General features: G+C 43.1%; 1 protein-coding gene across 6 annotated transcripts in view; it reads right to left on the reverse strand.

Annotated features, from left to right (window-relative positions):
• The window catches only part of PRELID2 (PRELI domain containing 2), a 75,358-nt gene that overhangs the window by 39,928 nt on the left and 17,652 nt on the right, over positions 1-17,778 (reverse strand). For all 6 annotated transcript variants that reach the window (XR_010746123.1, XR_010746122.1, XR_010746120.1 and 3 more), the window contains 2 exons: positions 16,634-16,707; positions 14,873-15,033 (listed from right to left, as the gene is read on the reverse strand). Coding sequence is in view for 1 of the 6 variants with exons in the window: in XM_066341699.1 (XP_066197796.1) it covers positions 14,873-15,033; positions 16,634-16,707 (235 nt within the window). In the remaining 5 variants the exon portion in view is untranslated. The remainder of the gene's footprint in view (positions 1-14,872; positions 15,034-16,633; positions 16,708-17,778) is intronic.

The following is a 17,778-nucleotide window of genomic DNA, read 5'->3' on the forward strand; positions in this document are numbered from 1 at the left end:
GCAGTGGATAGAGCATTGAACTGGGATGTGGAGGACCCAGGTTCGAGACTCCGAGGTCACTGGCTTGAGTGCAGGCTCATCTGGCTTGAGCAAAAAGCTCACCAGTTTGGACCCAAGGTCTCTGGCTTGAGCAAGGGGTTACTTGGTCTGCTGAAGGTCTGCAGTCAAGGCACATATGAGAAAGCAATAAATGAACAACTAAGGTGTCACAATGAAAAACTGATGATTGATGCTTCTCAACTCTCTCCGTTCCTATCTGTCTGTCCCTATCTATCCCTCTCTCTGACTCTCTCTGTATATATATATAAAAAAAAAGAATTGATCATCAATAATAACACATCACACTTTTGAAAATAGCCTACTATGGTAAAGCATAATATATATATGCATCAGCTAATTCTCACAACCTTATGAGATTGAGAAAAAACCTTCCAGATTAAAAAAAAAATGAAGTCCAAAGAGGTAAATTTGCTAAGGTCACACAAAAATAAGTGACGCGGCCACTATCTGAATCCACACTATTAACCCCAGACCCCCAGATCCACTGTCGTCATCCCCCCAACATACACACAGCCCGATACCTAGAGAAGTACGTATTCCAGGCAAACTTGCCGGCACAGACCTTCAAAATATACAACCGTTGTGAACTGCTCTGATAGTCGAGTCAGGATACTGGTCCCACTGGTGCAGCATCGCATCCAGGGCTGGCTTCAGCGTGGAGATGTATGCGGCCCATGAGGCTCAGCTATCGGAAGGGCTACACATATATTTGAATGCCCTGCTATCACTGTTTTGAAACTCTTAACCATTTTTGGACAAGGGGCTCTGTGTTTTCATTTTGCACCAGACCCTGAAAATTACGAAGCTGTTCCTGATCTCATTTCAAATGCAGGCCTGTATACAACACTGCCAATTGCCATGACCCTGGGGAGTTTTCTGAGATGATTAAGAATGCGTGTTTCAGCTTGGCAATACCTAAGAAAAACCACTAACACAAACAAACCCTTGGACACATAACATCCACCTCTAACAATACTGCCTAAGCAAATAATCTTAGATGAGGGCTTAGACTGGCCTATAAAGATATTCACCACATCATTATTTATAAGAACAAATCATGGAAAATAATGCAAATGCCCCCAAATCAGGATACTAATAAAGCACACTAAAATAATTTTCTCCAATAAATACATCTGCTCAGTCATGAAAAAATCATTTTAAAACATGACATATTTAATAAGGAAAGAAAGTCCCAAATGTAATGATAAATTAATGTAAATTAATACCATGCACAATATGATTTCATGTTTATAAAAATGAGTAAATAAACTGATAGCAATTGTAGTATGCTCCCACTGTGCAAGGCTACACAACAATTGGAAAAGAATAAGCTACAGATACACATTAGATGATATTCTTAGACATGATGTTGAGCATAAGAAAACCGAAATAATGGAGAACAGACTATATAATTCCACCCATGTGAGGATCACCCCCAGGCAGGACGGATCTGTAAGGATTCAGGTCAGCATATTGGTTTCCTTTGGGGTCACTGACTTAATGAGGACGTACCCAGAGAGCATAAACATAGTCCTTTTTTTTTCTTATATGTATTTTGTAACTGTTCTACCACGAACATGGAATGGAATACATATAAAAAAATGAGGAAGTATTAATTTTCAATATACTTGGAGCAAGATTCATCCACACTCGACCGCTGCTGAGGGCTGGAAGGTTTTCCTAACTTCAGACAGGAGGCTGCTGAGTCACCCCAGAGCAGAGGGGAGAATGGAACGGAACAAGCAGAGAGGGACGACCTCAACTCCTCCCAATGTGACGACCTGCTTGACATCAGACGCCTATTAAATACAGCAGACTCCACCTCCAGCACAGTGCCCTACATGCAAAGCAGGACACTAAACTCGGCTTGTCTGTTTTATTTTCCGTCTCCCGGCTCAGCGACTAATATCAGTCATGCTTAGAAAGATGGCACTCAGCATCCCGGGTGTGGATTCTCAACCTGACAGTAGAGGCAGAGTCTTAGGTCAGGAAGACTGTCATCAGGGTCCTGTCTATTGTCTCATGACCTTAGGTTGTCCTACATCAGGGGTCAGGAAACTTTTTGGCTGCGAGAGCCATGAACACCACATATTTTAAAATGTGATTCCATGAGAGCCATACAACAACCCGTGTATGTTATGCATTATCCAATAAAAATTTGTTGTTGTACCGGAGGACAGCTGTGATTGGCTCCAGCCACCCGCAACCATGAATATGAGCGGTAGGAAATGAATGGATTGTAATATATGAGAATGTTTTATATTTTTTAAGTTATTATTTTTTTATTAAAGATTTGTCTGCGAGCCAGATGCAGCCATCAAAAGAGCCACATCTGGCTCACAAGCCATAGGTTCCCGACCCCTGTTCTACATGATATCCATGCCTGGTTGATAAAATATTATTATTTTAATTGAATGTATTGAGGTGACACGGGTTAACAACATGATACAGGTTTCAGGTGCCCGATTCCACAACCCATCTCTGAATTCTGTATTGTTGTTCATCCCCCACCCTAAGTGGAGTCTCCATCCATCACCATTAATCCGCTCTCCATCCCCCCTCCAACCGCTCCTCACCGTGGCAATCACCACACTGCTGTCCGAGTCCATGAGTATTGTTTTTTCTTTTTTCATCCTTTTTGCTCCATCTCTCCACCCCAAAATATCAGTAATTTTTTGTATATCAGTAATTTTTAACACTCAAACTTTATTTCCTACAGATGCAAGAAACTAAAAATAATAAATAAATAAACGAAAAGTAAAACATCAACTGGCACTTGCTCCATAAGAGAACACAACACAATTTTGACACTAATCCAACTCAAGTCTCCCGTCTTGATCTCTTACTTCCTCTGATAATTCCTCTCTGGTGTAAATTCAAGAGGGCCCTCCTTTGAATTTTGCTTAAATGTTCAACCGCCCGTCTCTGCCGAAGACTGTTTACCATCCGCTGGCGAGCCAGATCATCAGCTGGCCACGCTTGATGAGATCATGAGATTGGCAAGGATGCTGCACAGACCAGAGCTCCGAGCAGTTACCAGTGAGATGCTGGCACACTGCTGGGACCACGGGATGCTGACTGGACTTCAGGGGTCTTTAAATCGAGCTGCTCAACAGATTGACCTGGAGGACCATTTCCAGGAGCCAGCCCAAGCCCACAAAGCTAGAATTATCTACAAGCTTAACCTCCCCCTTACCCAACCCCATCCCCCAGGAACCCTGCACTAACACCCAGCTCAAAACCAATGGGTAAAGGAGGATGGGGGGAAAATCCACAAGGCACTTACTAAGATATTTCAAAAGCTCTTACGTACTTGTAAACGGCACAGAATGCTCTCTTAGCTAAACATCATTGTTTCCACTTCAATCATCCCCTTCACTTTCAACAAAACAGCTCACTCCGTATTTCCAAGCGAGTACTAAGGAACCGGCCCACTCTGAACACAGCATTCATTTATAGTCACCATTAGTTCCAACAATAAGTTTCATTTTTCTAGTGCCTCATGCTCTCCAAGTGCAGAGCATCCCCATTTATTACCATATTAAACCCTGACGCTGCTCTGGGATGCTGCTCTGGAGGCAGCTCAGGCCAGCTTCATCCCTTTTCCCGGAGCCGGACACCACGCAAGTAACCAGGCGGCACTGCCAAGAAGGGTCCCCGGAGCCCTGGTCGCCGTTTCCCTCTACGTCAAATTTCCTACCGAATCCTACTGGACTTTCCCGATTTGCACCCGCCCCTCCTGCTGGTTCCATCTCCTTTCACTTCCCTCCCTTCATCCCCGTTCCAGCCCACAAAGAGCACTAGCTGCAACCCCTTAAGTAGATGGTCATTCATCACTCATTCAACAAATGGCCAGGGAGCCTCCTCTGCGAGCCAAGCACTGTGCTGGCCTCTGGAGGTACAGGGACAGCAAATGGGAAAACAGGACACCTGGTATATGAACACAGGAAAGGCAAACGAGTATCTTTTGGAAAGCAGTCTTTTTTCCATTTTATTTCATTTATTTGTTTTATTTTATTTATTTATATTTTGAAGAGAGATAGGGTGAGAGACAGGAATATCAAGCTGTTCCTGTCTGTGCCCTGACCAGGGAATTGGGCAGCAACCTCCACACCCTGGGTCAATGTTCCAAGAGCTATCTTGCCAGGGCTTAATTTTTATTGATTTTTAGAGGGACAGAGAGAGGAAGGGAGAGAGAGGAGAGGGGGAAGGGAAGCACTTGTTGTTCCACTTCATCGTGCATTGTTTGGTTGCTTCCCATGTGTGTCCTGATCGAGGGTGGAACCTGCAACATTGTTGTTTCGGGATGACATTCTTAACCAACTGAGCTGACCAGCCAGGGCCTGGAGAACAATCTTATTGAGCCAAAAAGAAGGCTCCTACTCATAGTTACATGGAAAAGGTCTTTTTGCTAGGTTTCCTGTCCTTGGCAGTGTGTTCTAATCATTTAATCACTCACTGGTCCACTGGAAGTCCGTGTCAATGTGAGCACAGGGAGTCACGTTTGGGGACAAATACAGTGATATTTACTCAGGCTGTTAGGTAGCTATATCCTCAAGCCCTTAATCACCAGAATTAGAGATGAGAAATAATACCAAAGTGAACAGCGCCAGAATATTTTAACATCACAGTGAAATCAAGTTTGGAGGTCAACTAAAAAGGAGGCTGGTGCTACACACATGAAAGTCAACAAAATGTCAGATCTCCTGGAAACAAATAAAAGACTTCAGAGCAAGGAAAAAATGGACACAGAAAAAACACCCCACAATTAGCCCTTTGAAAAATACAAGTTCTACTATTTGTGATTCACCAGATAAATTCAAGACTTGGGATGTTTTAATCCAGGAGTTTAAAAAAAAATTGAAAATGTTGTATTTTGAATACATTTTGAATCTGATTCGTTGGAATCAAGACTATTCGGCCTGACCAGGTGGTGGTACAGTGGAAAGAGTATCGAATTGGGATGCAGAGGAGCCAGGTTCAAAACCCCAAGGTCGCTGGCTTGAGCACGAGCTCATCTGGTTTGAGCAAGGCTCACCAACTTGAGCTCATGGTCGCTGGCTTGAGCAAGGGGTCACTCAGCCTGCCGTGGCTCCCCAATCAAGGCACATATGAGAAAGCAATCAATGAACAACTAAGGTGCTGCAATGAAGAATTGATGTTTCTCATCTCTCTCCCTTCCTGTCTGTCTGTCCCTGTCTCTCTCTGTCCCTCTCTCTGTCTCTGTCTTTGTCACACACAAAAAAGACTGTTCGTACAAGTAACTTCAATTATAAGAAAAATGCACTGAACTAAAAATAGCTGATTATCTCATTAATTTAATCTGTGCATAAAGTTTGACACTGGCTTGTTTCTTTCACTATATTCCAGGAGAAATTTCTTTGCTATTTTATAAAAGTTACATCAACAGATCAGAGCAGATGTGATTAATACACATTCTAGGCAGAGCATTTGTAAATCTCAGAAATCAGAACAAGGGATAAGCAGAAACTCTTAGATATGGGAAGATGAAGACATGGGCCATTAGGATGCTCACTGTTGAGTATGGAGGAATGGTCTTGCTACTTAAAGGCAAAACCAGAGTCTCCACTGATGGTGATAACTTAACCTCGCTTCAAGATAACAGAAATGTTAGAACTTATCACAAAAACACAAACAGCTATGGTGAAAGAGCAAAGCCCAAGACTATAGTTTTACTAGACGACTATCTTTTAGAATAACATTACTTGGGTAAGGTAAATGTCCATTAGCAAAGACAAATCAAATGAATATAAGTTATATTCCCACATAGTGCCATAAGAAATAAGGAAAAGAACCCGGAGCTAACAAATAAATGTATTTTAAAGGAAGCAGACCCCAAATCATAAGAAATTAATAAATCTATCTCAGAATGTAAGGTTTCAGAGGGCAGAAACCATGACTTTTTCTTCTGAGAAATCTGAAACGAGGTACTCCATTTTCCACTTACAAAAGTAAATGCCTGTGTCCTGCCCCACATATTTAATAAAGCACATTCCTACAAGAGCTGACTTTTCATTTCTACCTTTTTATTTCTATTGTCTGATTTAGTGCAATGTCTAAGGGGAGGCCATGCATCAGCCAGGAATCCCTGACTCTGGAAACGCAGGCAGGCCTGTAGAGGACCATGCATGATGCCCCTGCGCCTACAGGAGCCAGTCACAGCACGGGCCAAGAATACCCAAAACACAGGGGCTTCAGTCCATGCCAAATGCTTGTACTGACCCTTGTATGCCTTCTCTCCAATGCTGAAATCTCACTCACTCTGGAATTATAAAATTGAGGAGCTTTTATCTTCAAAGACAGTGTGCTGAAAGAACTCACAACCACATCAGCGGAAATCCTCCTGCATCCTAATGGTAAACACTGTTTCTATATAAAAATAGTACATGCTGAAGATTAAATGCGTGCCCTGGCCAGAGAGTGGTTGGTGGGAGCTTCATTCCAATACGCAGAAGTTGCCAGTTCAATCCCCGGTCAGGGCACATTCAGGGACAGATTAATGTTCCTGTCTCTCTCTCTCTCTCCCTTCCTCTCTCACTCTAAAGTCGATGAATAAAAGATCAGAGTCATGTGAATTTTCAAGAGTCTAATAATAACCATAAAGGTAACAATACTGAGCATGAACGTTGACTGACCACGATGAGCAGGCACTGTTCTAAGCTCTCTACGTGTCCTATCTCATTTGATTGTCACAACAACCCAACAACCCTCGGTAGTAGAGACACGATCCCCTTCATAGTGATGAGGAAACTGAGGCTCAGAGAAGGGAAGCAAATTGCGCAAGGGCTATAATGATAGTTCGGGGGGGGAGGGGTTCTAACCCAAGAACTAGTCAGTTACTGTGGCAGAGGACACGGGAGCTGGCACAAGTGTGGAGAAGCGGGGGGAGCTGTGTGAATAGAGCAGGTCTGTAGACTGTTGGACAAATGAGCCAGGTATGGAAAGACAGGAGACTATGGGGTTGCTTTCGTTTCGGCCGGCTTTCCAGTTCCTGGTGCCTGTCCCCTGGGCGGTCCACTCACGGTTCAGAGGTGTCCCTGTATTCATTTGCAGTGTGTCCATAAAGTCATGGTGCACTTTTGACCGGTCACAGGAAAGCAACAAAAGACGATAGAAACGTGAAATCTGCACCAAATAAAAGGAAAACTCTCCCAGTTTCATACCTATTCAGTGCAGTTCGATGTGGGTTCACACAAAGCAGATTTTTTAGGGCTCCTTAGGTAGCTATCCCGTATAGCCTCTACAGACTCGTCACTGACTGATGGCCTACCAGAACGGGGTTTCTCCACCAAACTGCCGGTTTCCTTCAACTGCTTATCCCACCGAGTAATGTTATTCCTATGTGGTGGCGCTTCGTTATAAACGCGCCAATATTCACGTTGCACTTTGGTCACGGATTTGAATTTAGCGAGATACAGAACACACTGAACTTTCCTGTGTACCATCCACATCTCAACTGGCATGGCCGTGGGCTGCTCCGCTGTATACACGGTGTTACATCATCATCTGCGCATGCGCACATGCTGCCACATCATCCTACAGAAACGGGGAGGGTTTTCCTTTTATTTGGTGCAGATTTCACATTTCTATCGTATTTTGTTGCTCTCCTGTGACTGGTCAAAAGTGCACCATGACTTTACGGACACACTGTATCACTTCCAAAGCATCACAAGGGCATTGGGCACCGTGGAGAGGAGGAAAAGGGCATGCAGCGTCTCCCCCTTACTAGTCTACCCAATTCCTTTTGTCAGGTGCCCATCCCTCAGGGGGAACTGACCCTACCCCCAGCTCTAGGGGCAGATCCTAACGGTCAAGGTCAGGGCCAATCGGTCCCTGTCAGTCCTCTGATCACTTTATTGGTCCAGGAGAGAGCAGCCAATCTAAGTCGACTTAAACAGGTTGAGAGGAAAGGCTTTGGTTGGGAAACAGGTCCTCTCCCTCTCCCAGGTCTCTTTTGCTCACTAAACATGGACAAGAAGGTATGACGACCATAGTTGCCACAGGCAACCATGAGGAAACGCAATTTGAAAAGAAAAACATTGACACACAGGGGCTATGGAACTACAGCCCACTTAGGTATAGATAACACAGCTCCTTAATGACCACAGGAAGGGTAGAGATCCTGGAGCCAACCGGCCCACGCTTAAATCTGGCTCTGACACTTACTGGTCATCTTACTCTATACAAGTTACTTCTGTTTGCAAAATGGAGGAGAACAATAGTTTCTTTGTCATAGAGCTGTTACGATGATCAAATAAATTTATGTACGTATATATATGCAGGTGTTTCTGTATGTAGACACGCACAGAGACACACACATATCAAGCACTTAAGGCAGTGCCTGCCCCGCAGCAAACATATGTGAGTGACGGCTGGAGCTGCCTGAGTCATGACTTCTGTTACTGGTGGTGACAGGCACCAGTGGTACGAAAGAAGGGACAGAGTCAGTGCAGGAGCAGTCCGCGGGGGCATGGAGTGCCAAGCTAGGCTCTGGAAAAAGTGAGATAAAGTGAAAAAACATAACATCACTCTATCTCCCAAAAATGATATAAACTCCGTCTCATAAAAACTGCAGGCAGAAATGTCCAATGCAGTTAATAAAGGAAGAAAGCATTAGAAAACAGCTGTGTGATGACAGGGACGGGAAAGACCAATGCAGCTCTTGCCCGAGGAGGTGACGCACGGCGGAGATGTCAGCAGGAAGCCCAGACTGGATCTACGTACAGAGACAGAGAGCGAGGCGTGGTCAGATGCTACAGGAAGCCCACTTCGAGCCCGCCTCAGACCGAGCCGACAGGCCACGCTCAGAATGGCATCTGGTCTCCCGCCACGCACCCACACCTGCTAACCAACACAGAGCTTGCAGGTCTAGCTTCAGACTCAGCAGCCATGACGGCTTTTTTGTTTTTTCTTTTAAACAAATTGTCCCTGTTTCATCTCTGGGTGCAGTGGCTAGCCATTCCTCTCACGGTCCCTGGAAAAAGAGGAGAATGAGAGTAATAAAATGTCCTCCTTTCTGTGACGGACCCCCCCAGATCACCTCATTTAGAATCTCTAACACCTTTCTAAACACCCATCGGGACCTAAGGAAACGTAAGTCAGAAACCTTCATGTGGCTACTTATTGTTGAAAAGACAAAACCCGTAACCCATATACCAGTGGTCCCCAACCCCCGGGTCGTAGACCGGTACCGGTCCGTGGGCCATTTGGTACCGGTCCACAGAGAAAGAATAAATAACTTACATTATTTCTGTTTTATTTATATTTAAGTCTGAATGATGTTTTATTTTTTTAAAATGACCAGATTCCCTCTGTTACATCCGTCTAAGACTCACTTTTGACGCTTGTCTTGGTCACATGATACATTTATCCGTCCCACCCTAAAGGCCGGTCTGTGAAAATATTTTCTGACATTAAACCGGTCTGTGGCTCAAAAAAGGTTGGGGACCACTGCCATATACAACCTGGGATCCCAAGCACTCTACAATCTGCAATAAATCCTTTCTTTACCAAAGTCCACATTGCTACCAACCCCTTAGCTCAGGGATCAAGTCCATGATGCCTGGATTTACATCTTGGCTCAGCAACTTACTTTACTGACTGGATCACCTGGGGCGTTATTTAACCTGAGCTTCCAAACACTGCAGGTGAAGGATCTAGTTTTAACCTTGACAGAGCAGGTGTCAATTAATGTTGGCCTGCTGTGTCAGTAATCTGAAAGAGAGTGTTTTGGACAGGACAGACTATTACAAACCAAATAGAGAAGTGTAATCGGTCATACCTTCCTAGGGGGCAATCTGGTAATACATATAAAAAAGAAAATGCACAGAATCTTTGACCCAGAAATCCCACTTTGCTCCATCTATCTTGAAAGGTCACTGAATAAGCGGGGAAATACATAAGCACAGGGATTTATTTCATCACAGCATTGTAATAGCAAAACAATCAGAACCAATCTGAATGCCTATTAGGAATGGGCCAAGAAAATCATGTAAACAATTGCTAGGTGCCAAAAATGGTCTCTTTGGCGTTTTTCCAGAACTGTTGAATGTTTTTTTATAAGATGTGTGTGTCATCTCTTCCAGAACCAGAGTGACAATTTAAAAAGTAATTTTAAAAACATACACAACAGGAAAAGGACCCGACGGGTGTTTTCTCTAGATTCTTAGGGCCAGTCGTTCTCTGCCTCACCAGTAAAGGTCTGGTTCGGCTCTTAGGCTAGCGTAGCCAGGGGTCTGAGCGGCTGAGGCTGAAACAGAGTACACGAAGTGAAAGACTTCTGTGCTTCTGCACAGAATGACACCATTCTGTCCTTTTACTACTTCCAGACACACACCGGTTCTACTCGATCCCAAATATCTACGTTCGGGGTGAAGTTCTTGTGAGGAGGGAGACTGGGAGAAAAAGAAAAAAAACTAGTGTGTTGTTCAAAGCAAACCTATCTAAGCTGCTCTTAAGACTTGGCATTCACACGCACTCGGCACATGGCTTTCTAGAATTATCACCATGGGACCAAAATGATGGGGAGCAGTCATGATTTGGATAAGTGATAGAGCTTTAGAATGGATTTAAGATTTTTTATTTTTAGGTGTTTTTTTTTTATTTGAGGGCCTCAATATTTCCATTAATTAAAAATATTTGAACTGCCTGACCAGGGGCGAGGGGATGGGGGTACAGTGAATTGAGTATCGACCTGGAACGCTGAGGATCCAGGTTTGAAACCCTGAGGTCGCCGGCTAGAGCACGGGCTCACCAATTTGAGCACAGGGCCAGCATGGTGACTGGCTTGAGCCCAAAGGTCACTGGCTTGAAGCCCAAGGTCGCTGGCTTAGGCCCAAGGTTGCTGGCTTGAGCAACGGGTCACTGGCTTAGTTGAAGCCTCCTGCCTCCCAAGTCAAAGCACATATAAGAAGCAATCAATGAATAACTAAAGTGCCACAGCTACGAGGTGATACTTCTCATCTCTTTCCCTTCTTATCTGTCAGTCTCTTTCTCTCTCCCTTGCTAAAAAAATAAATACATAAATATTTGAACCATACAAAAATCACAAAAAACAACTAAACAGCAAATTATCCTCTGAAAGCATAGTTCACAGCAACAGTCACCATTAACATTTGGGGCTTGTTATAATTTGCTCCTATTTTTAAACCTATCTCAAAGAAACTAATCATTTCTCACTCACTATATTAAAGTGTGTTGACATGAAGGGCTGGCAGTGTTGTCGGAGAATAAACTCTTATGCACTGCTGAAGAAAGTACACATTAGTGTATTGACACACTGGAGGAAATCTGACAGCCTCTGTATAAACTAAAACCGTGCATGTCCTGAGAACCAGCCGTACAGCTTTCTTTCATTGGGATATAATTCACATAGCATAAAATTCACCCAGTGGTTTCAGTATATTAACAGAATTATACAATCACCAACACAAGTTCCAGAACATTTTCATCCCCAAAAGAAACTCCACACCCAGTCAGTCACTCCCGACTCTTTCACTCCTTGCACAGAGTAGAAATAAACCTTCTGGGCCTTGGCCTATTCTAAACATTTCAAATAAACTGACTCACACAATAAAGTGGCCTTTGGTAACTGGATTCTTCCATTTGGCATAATGTTTTTAAACTTTATCCATGTTGTAACATGAGTCATTTCTTTTTACGGCTAAATATTCCATTTTACATTATAACACTCGTGTTTACCTTTCATCTGTTGGTGGACATTTCTTTCCACATTCTGCCTATTATGAATAATGCTGCTATAAACATTCCTGTACAAGTTTTTGGGTGGACATGTTTTCAATACAATGTAGACTTGCTGGGTCAAGTGGTAATCTCTCTATTTAACTTTCTGAGGCTGCACTATTTACATTCCCACCAGCAGCGTGTATAGGTTCCAATTTATCCACATCCTCTCCAACACTGGTTATTGCGTCTTTTTTATTACAGCCAACCTGACAGGTTTGAAGCTATAGCTCATTGTGGTTTGGATTTACATCTCCCTAATGACAGATGATGTTGAGTACATTCTTATGTGCTTATTGGTCATCTGTATATCTTTTTGGACAATATCTGTTCAAAAATTTGCCAACCTTTTCATTGGGTTGTCATTTTATTATTAAGTTGTAACAGTTCTACATATTCTATATACTAGACACCTATTTGATATATGGTTTACAAATATTTTCTCCCATTCTCTGGATTGTTTTTTCATCTTCCTGACAGTTTCCTTTGAAGCTCAAATGTTTTCAATTTTGATGCAATCAATTTTACCTATTTTTGTTTCTGTTGTTTGGGCTTTTGATGTCATATCTAAGAAACCACTGCCTGATCCAAGATCACAAAGATTTACAGCTATGTTCTCTCCTAAGAGTTTTACAGTCTTAACCCTTTCATTTAGGTCAGTGGTAGTCAACCTGGTCCCCACCGCCCACTAGTGGGTGTTCCAGCTTTCATGGTGGGCAGTAGCGGAGCAACCAAAGTATAAATAAAAAGAGTTGTTTTATAAAGATTTATTCTGCCAGGCCCTGGCCAGCTGGCTCAGTAGTAGAGTGTCGGCATGGCATGCAGGAGTCCTGGGTTTGATTCCCAGCCAGGACACATAGGAGAGGTGCCCATCTGCTTCTCCACCCCTCCCCCTCTCCTTTCTCTCTGTCTCTCTCTTCCCCTCCCGCAGCCAAGGCTCCATTGGAGCAAAGTTGGCCCAGGCGCTGGGGAGGGCTCTATGGCCTCTGCCTCAGGCGCTAGAATGGCTCTGGTTGCAGCAGAGTGATGCCCCAGATGGGCAGAACATCGCCCCCTGGTGGGCATGCCGGGTGGATCCCGGTCGGGCGCATGCGGGAGTCTGTCTGACTGCCTTCCTGTTTCCAACTTCAGAAAAATACAAAAAAATTTAAAAAAAAATATTTATTCTGCCAAACTTAGCGAAAATCCGACATAAAGTACTTGGTAAGTCATTATATGCTTTAACTTGCTATAACTCTGCTTTATAAATTTTATAAAGTAAAGTTACTTCCCTACTTTATAAATCACCATTACTGTGGAACTGGTGGGCGGTTAGAAAATTTCACTACTAACAGAGATACAAAAGTGGGCAGTAGGTATAAAAAAGTTGACTACCCCTGATTTTGGTCTTTGATCCATTTTGAGATAATTTTGTATTTGGTGTGAGGTAAAAGTCCAAGTACTCTTTTGCATGTGAGTATCCAATTGGGCCAGCACCATTTGTTGAAAAGAACATTCTTTCCCCATTGACTTGTCTTGGCATTGGCATGTAACTTCAAAAACTAGACCTTACATGGGCTGTATGTTGATTATGGCAGTGGTTATGCTGTATATATGTTTGTCATAATTCATAGAACTATACACTAAGAAGAAAAAATCTGACTATACGTAAATCATATCTCAATAAACCTGAGAATTAAAAATTCTCCTTTAGAGGCCCTGGCTGGTTGACTCAGTGGTAGGGCATCAGCCCGGCATGTGGAAGGAAGTTCTGGGTTCGATTTCCAGCCAGGGCACAGTAACTGCTTCTCCACCCCTCCCCCTCTCCTTCCTCTCTATCTCTCTCTTCCCTTCCTGCAGCCGAGGCTCCATTAGAGCACAGTTGGCTCGGGCACTGAGGATAGCTCCATGGCCTCCGCTTCAGACACTAGAATGGCTCTGATTGCAACAGAGCGATGTCCTAGATGGGCAGAGCATCACCCCCTAGTGGGTATGCTGGGTAGATCTTAACTGGGCGCATGTGGGAGTCTGTCTCTCTGCCTCCCTGCTTCTCACTTCAGAAAAATACAAAAAAAAATCTCCTTTAGAGAAACATTCACCTATAGTATTTACAAGGATTATATGCCTTACCAAAATTGCAGTACTATTTATAATTAAAAGAAACTGGATACCACCAGAACATCTGTCAAAAAGGAAAAAGTTAAATAGAATATAGTACAAATCATAAGGTTGGAGATGATGCAACAGCTCCAAGGCATATGCTATATTTTATATATTATAATGAATAAAGTTTAGAAACATTCTATTATGCAAAAAAAATGGCACAATGGTTCACAGAATAAAAGAATGTATGCAAAAATATATATATACAAAACTATACTGTACAGGTTCTGTGAGTACACATATAAGTACCTAAAGGTATCTCTTAAAAGTCTAGAAGCCTGACCAGGCAGTGGCACAGTGGATAGAGCATCGAACTGGGATGCGGAGGACCCAGGTTCGAGACCCCTAGGTCTCCAGCTTGAGCGCGGGCTCATCTGGTTTGAGCAAAGCTCACCAGCTTAGACCCAAGGTCGTTGGCTCAAGCAAGGGGTCACTCAGTCTGCTGAAGGCCCGCGGTCAATGCATATATGAGAAAGCAATCAATGAACAACTAAGGTGTTGCAATGCACAATGAGAAACTAACAATTGATGCTTCTCATCTCTCCGTTCCTGTCTGTCTGTCCCTGTCTATCCCTCTCTCTGACTCTCTGTCTCTGTAAAAAAAAAAAAAAAAAAAAAGTCTAGAAAAATACTCGGGGTAGTAATAACACTGATTGCCTCTGGAGAAGGCAAAAGACACCAGGATTGAAAAGGGTAGTCAGAAAGGAATTGAGCTCTGTCATTTTTCCTCCAAAGGTAAATCTATTCATTAATTACCTGTGTGATTAAAAATTAATAATGTGTAATTTATGTGAGTTGCAAACAGAGATTATTAGGTATGAAATACATGAGCTCATCCGTGCATCCCTGCCCCCAACCTCCACGCTGACACACACAGGCACACAAACACACACAGAGGGGATCTTACCAATTTGGATTTTCCATGCTTTCTCGGAAGACAGACTCTTCCCTCATGGAGGCGTACTGTGTCCACGTAAGGCAGTGACTCCGTATAGCCATATTTCTTTCCTGGGGATTGAGCCATGATTCCTCTTCTAACTGGACATTGGGTACCTTTAAGACGCTCACCTGTCCAACACAGGGGAATGGCTTTCTCAATTTAGGAAGAGCAGGCTACATAACAATTGTATCCAAAATTTAAGTCTTGGATAAGTCAGAGGACGAGTGATCCTGATATATGGACAATGGCTCACCAATGGCTGTAAATCCCTGATAATCAAACATACCATGACCTGATATATGAACCACCAATATACAGCTCACCAATGGCTGTAAATCCCTGATAATCAAACATACCATGACCTTACTAAATGCTGGTGAGGACATGCAAATGGTCTAGGATTTATGCAGCCTGTCCAGTCCCTGCCCTGACTTCCCTAAGTGCTAAACACCAAGCAAATTACCAGCCTCCTTCGTGTCTCCTAGGGCTGGGGATGGCCTTCTTAATTTGATGGATTCTAATTGGGCCCACTTACGAGTTCACGTGCGTGACGGTATCAGGTAAAATATTTTCATCATTCCAAACTCTGTTCAGTACCCAGAAAGGTATGCTCTCCTAGGTGGAGGAGACACGGAAAACTACAAAGGCAGACGGCACAAGTCAGAGGCGTCCTTAAATTATTGAAGAATTGAGATACAACACAAACTTGAATGCCTTTTTAAATAATAGATTCAAAGCATGTATATAGGGCAAGAGCAGGGTACGCACTCTGTGGAAAAAGCCAGTAACAGTTTGCTGCAGATAATGCAACACATTTTACCATCTGGAAAATAGAAGTTCACTTCCATTGTCATATTACCTTTCTTTCCACTGAAGAATGTGACAGGGTCTTAATCCATGATAAGGAAGTGACAGAATCTGCCATTTTTCTACACACAGCACAGTAGTGTAATTTGCAAGCTAATCAGCGGGAGCCCAGCTGGGTTCCACATCACCCACAGAATCACTTCCGGATTCCAAAAACCATCTGAGCCGGTTTTAAAAGTGTGAATCAAGACCATCTCCTATTTCCTAATGATTCTAAAAAGGCTCTTGTCACTGATTTCTCTATGGTTCAAGCAGTGTGATTAAAAATTTCCACTTACCTTTTTTTCCAACCATCATCAGCATGCTGAAGGATTTCAAAGAGAGAAAACAATTTGCTATCATGAAGATTTCACCGTCAACGCCATCACTTTACAGAAACATACACAGAAAGGCTTACGAGAGCAGCGAGATTATGCTCCCTAAAATAACGGTTCTCTCTGACAGGAAAATAGAAACTGAGCTCTTCTCTCCCTTACTAAAGATCTCACCCAGTATTTACCATCTGCCCACCTCCGATCTTTCTTCCTCCAGAGTCACATCTAACCACAGACAGGTAAGGAAAGAAGGCCACTTCATGTAAAATGTCCAAGGTATCTTTAAAATAATTGTAGAGCAGCTCTATGTCCTCTAAGAGTCCTCTACAAAGGAGAGAGACACAGAAACAGACAGAAGAAAGCTATTTCCCGTGGCATCTGCCATAACTGAGATTGGATATGACAGACCTTTCTTTTTGAAGAGCCGTGAGGTAGGAAGACCGGGAAAGTTCTAACACGGCATTCCGTCAGAAAATGCTCTTTTCGTGACTACTGGGAAATTAGCCAGTGTTACACCAAAGCTGATAGAAGTGTGAAATGAATTTACCTTCCTTAAAATTTCTGGAACCACATTCTTACAGATTGCAATCCTCTTTCTATAGATGATCCCTGTTGACACATCTAGAAACAGAAAATTTTGACACTCAAAAATAAAATATTTAAGGAACTATACTCAATGTCAATCTCAATGTTCTATATGTAGAATTCATAAAAGAAATGTTTAACTCAAAACTCAGTGGCTCTTGACCACCTGTCTGGGCCAAATCACTCCAAATATACTTCTCTGTGATCAAGGGATACGTGTAAAACAGCTACTCGCAAGTGCATATCCTAAAATCAAGGATAAATGAATCACAAATTGCACACTCCAATGACAATGGCCAATAAGCCTTTTACTAACTCCAATAAAGACGATGTTTTAATAAAAAAAAAAATGGAGAATCTGATGCTGCCATCTTCCGCATCAAACACGTTTTCAAGAATAGATTTCTGGCTACAAATTTAAACTTATAATTAATTATATTAGGCATACTTTTATCTCATAGGGGAGCTCCCTGTGACTGGAACTACTATTTTGGAAATAAGCTTCCAGAATAGCACCCGGGATGAAAGAAAGAAAAGAAAGAAAGAAGGAAGGAAGGAAGGAAGGAAGGGAGGGAGGGAGGGAGGGAGGGAGGGAGGGAGGGAGGGAGATGGGAGGGAGGGAGAAAGGAAGGGAGGGAGAGAGGAAGGGAAGGAGGGAGGGAGGGAGGGAGGGAGGGAGGGAGGGAGGGAGGAAGGAAGGAAGGAAGGAAGGAAGGAAGGAAGGAAGGAAGGAAGATGGGAGGGAGGGAGAGAGGGAGGGAAGGAGGGAGGGAGGAAGGGAGGGAGGGAGGGGAAAAGAAAAGACAAAAACCCACTCAATAACTGTTAAGAAAAAGGGAGACCAAGTCAGAGAAAAAATAACCTTTGAAGTGTTGTCATTTGTTCTGTGAATTACTATGACTCAACCACACTCCTAAAAGGTTTCTCACAGATCTGGCTCATATATTTTTAAGAGTTATGGAAGTACGGAAAATTATCTCACAAGCAAAAGGCAGTGTTCTGGTCACCAAGCACAGAGAAGGCCTCAGAGCCATGTGATGGACAGCATCTCACAGCTCCGGCTTTTTTGGTACAAAAGAGCTGCTGACTGTTCTGACGCTGTTGACA

The sequence above is a fragment of the Saccopteryx leptura genome, chromosome 6 (genome assembly GCF_036850995.1).
Source record: "Saccopteryx leptura isolate mSacLep1 chromosome 6, mSacLep1_pri_phased_curated, whole genome shotgun sequence".
Taxonomy (NCBI): Eukaryota; Metazoa; Chordata; class Mammalia; order Chiroptera; family Emballonuridae; genus Saccopteryx; species Saccopteryx leptura.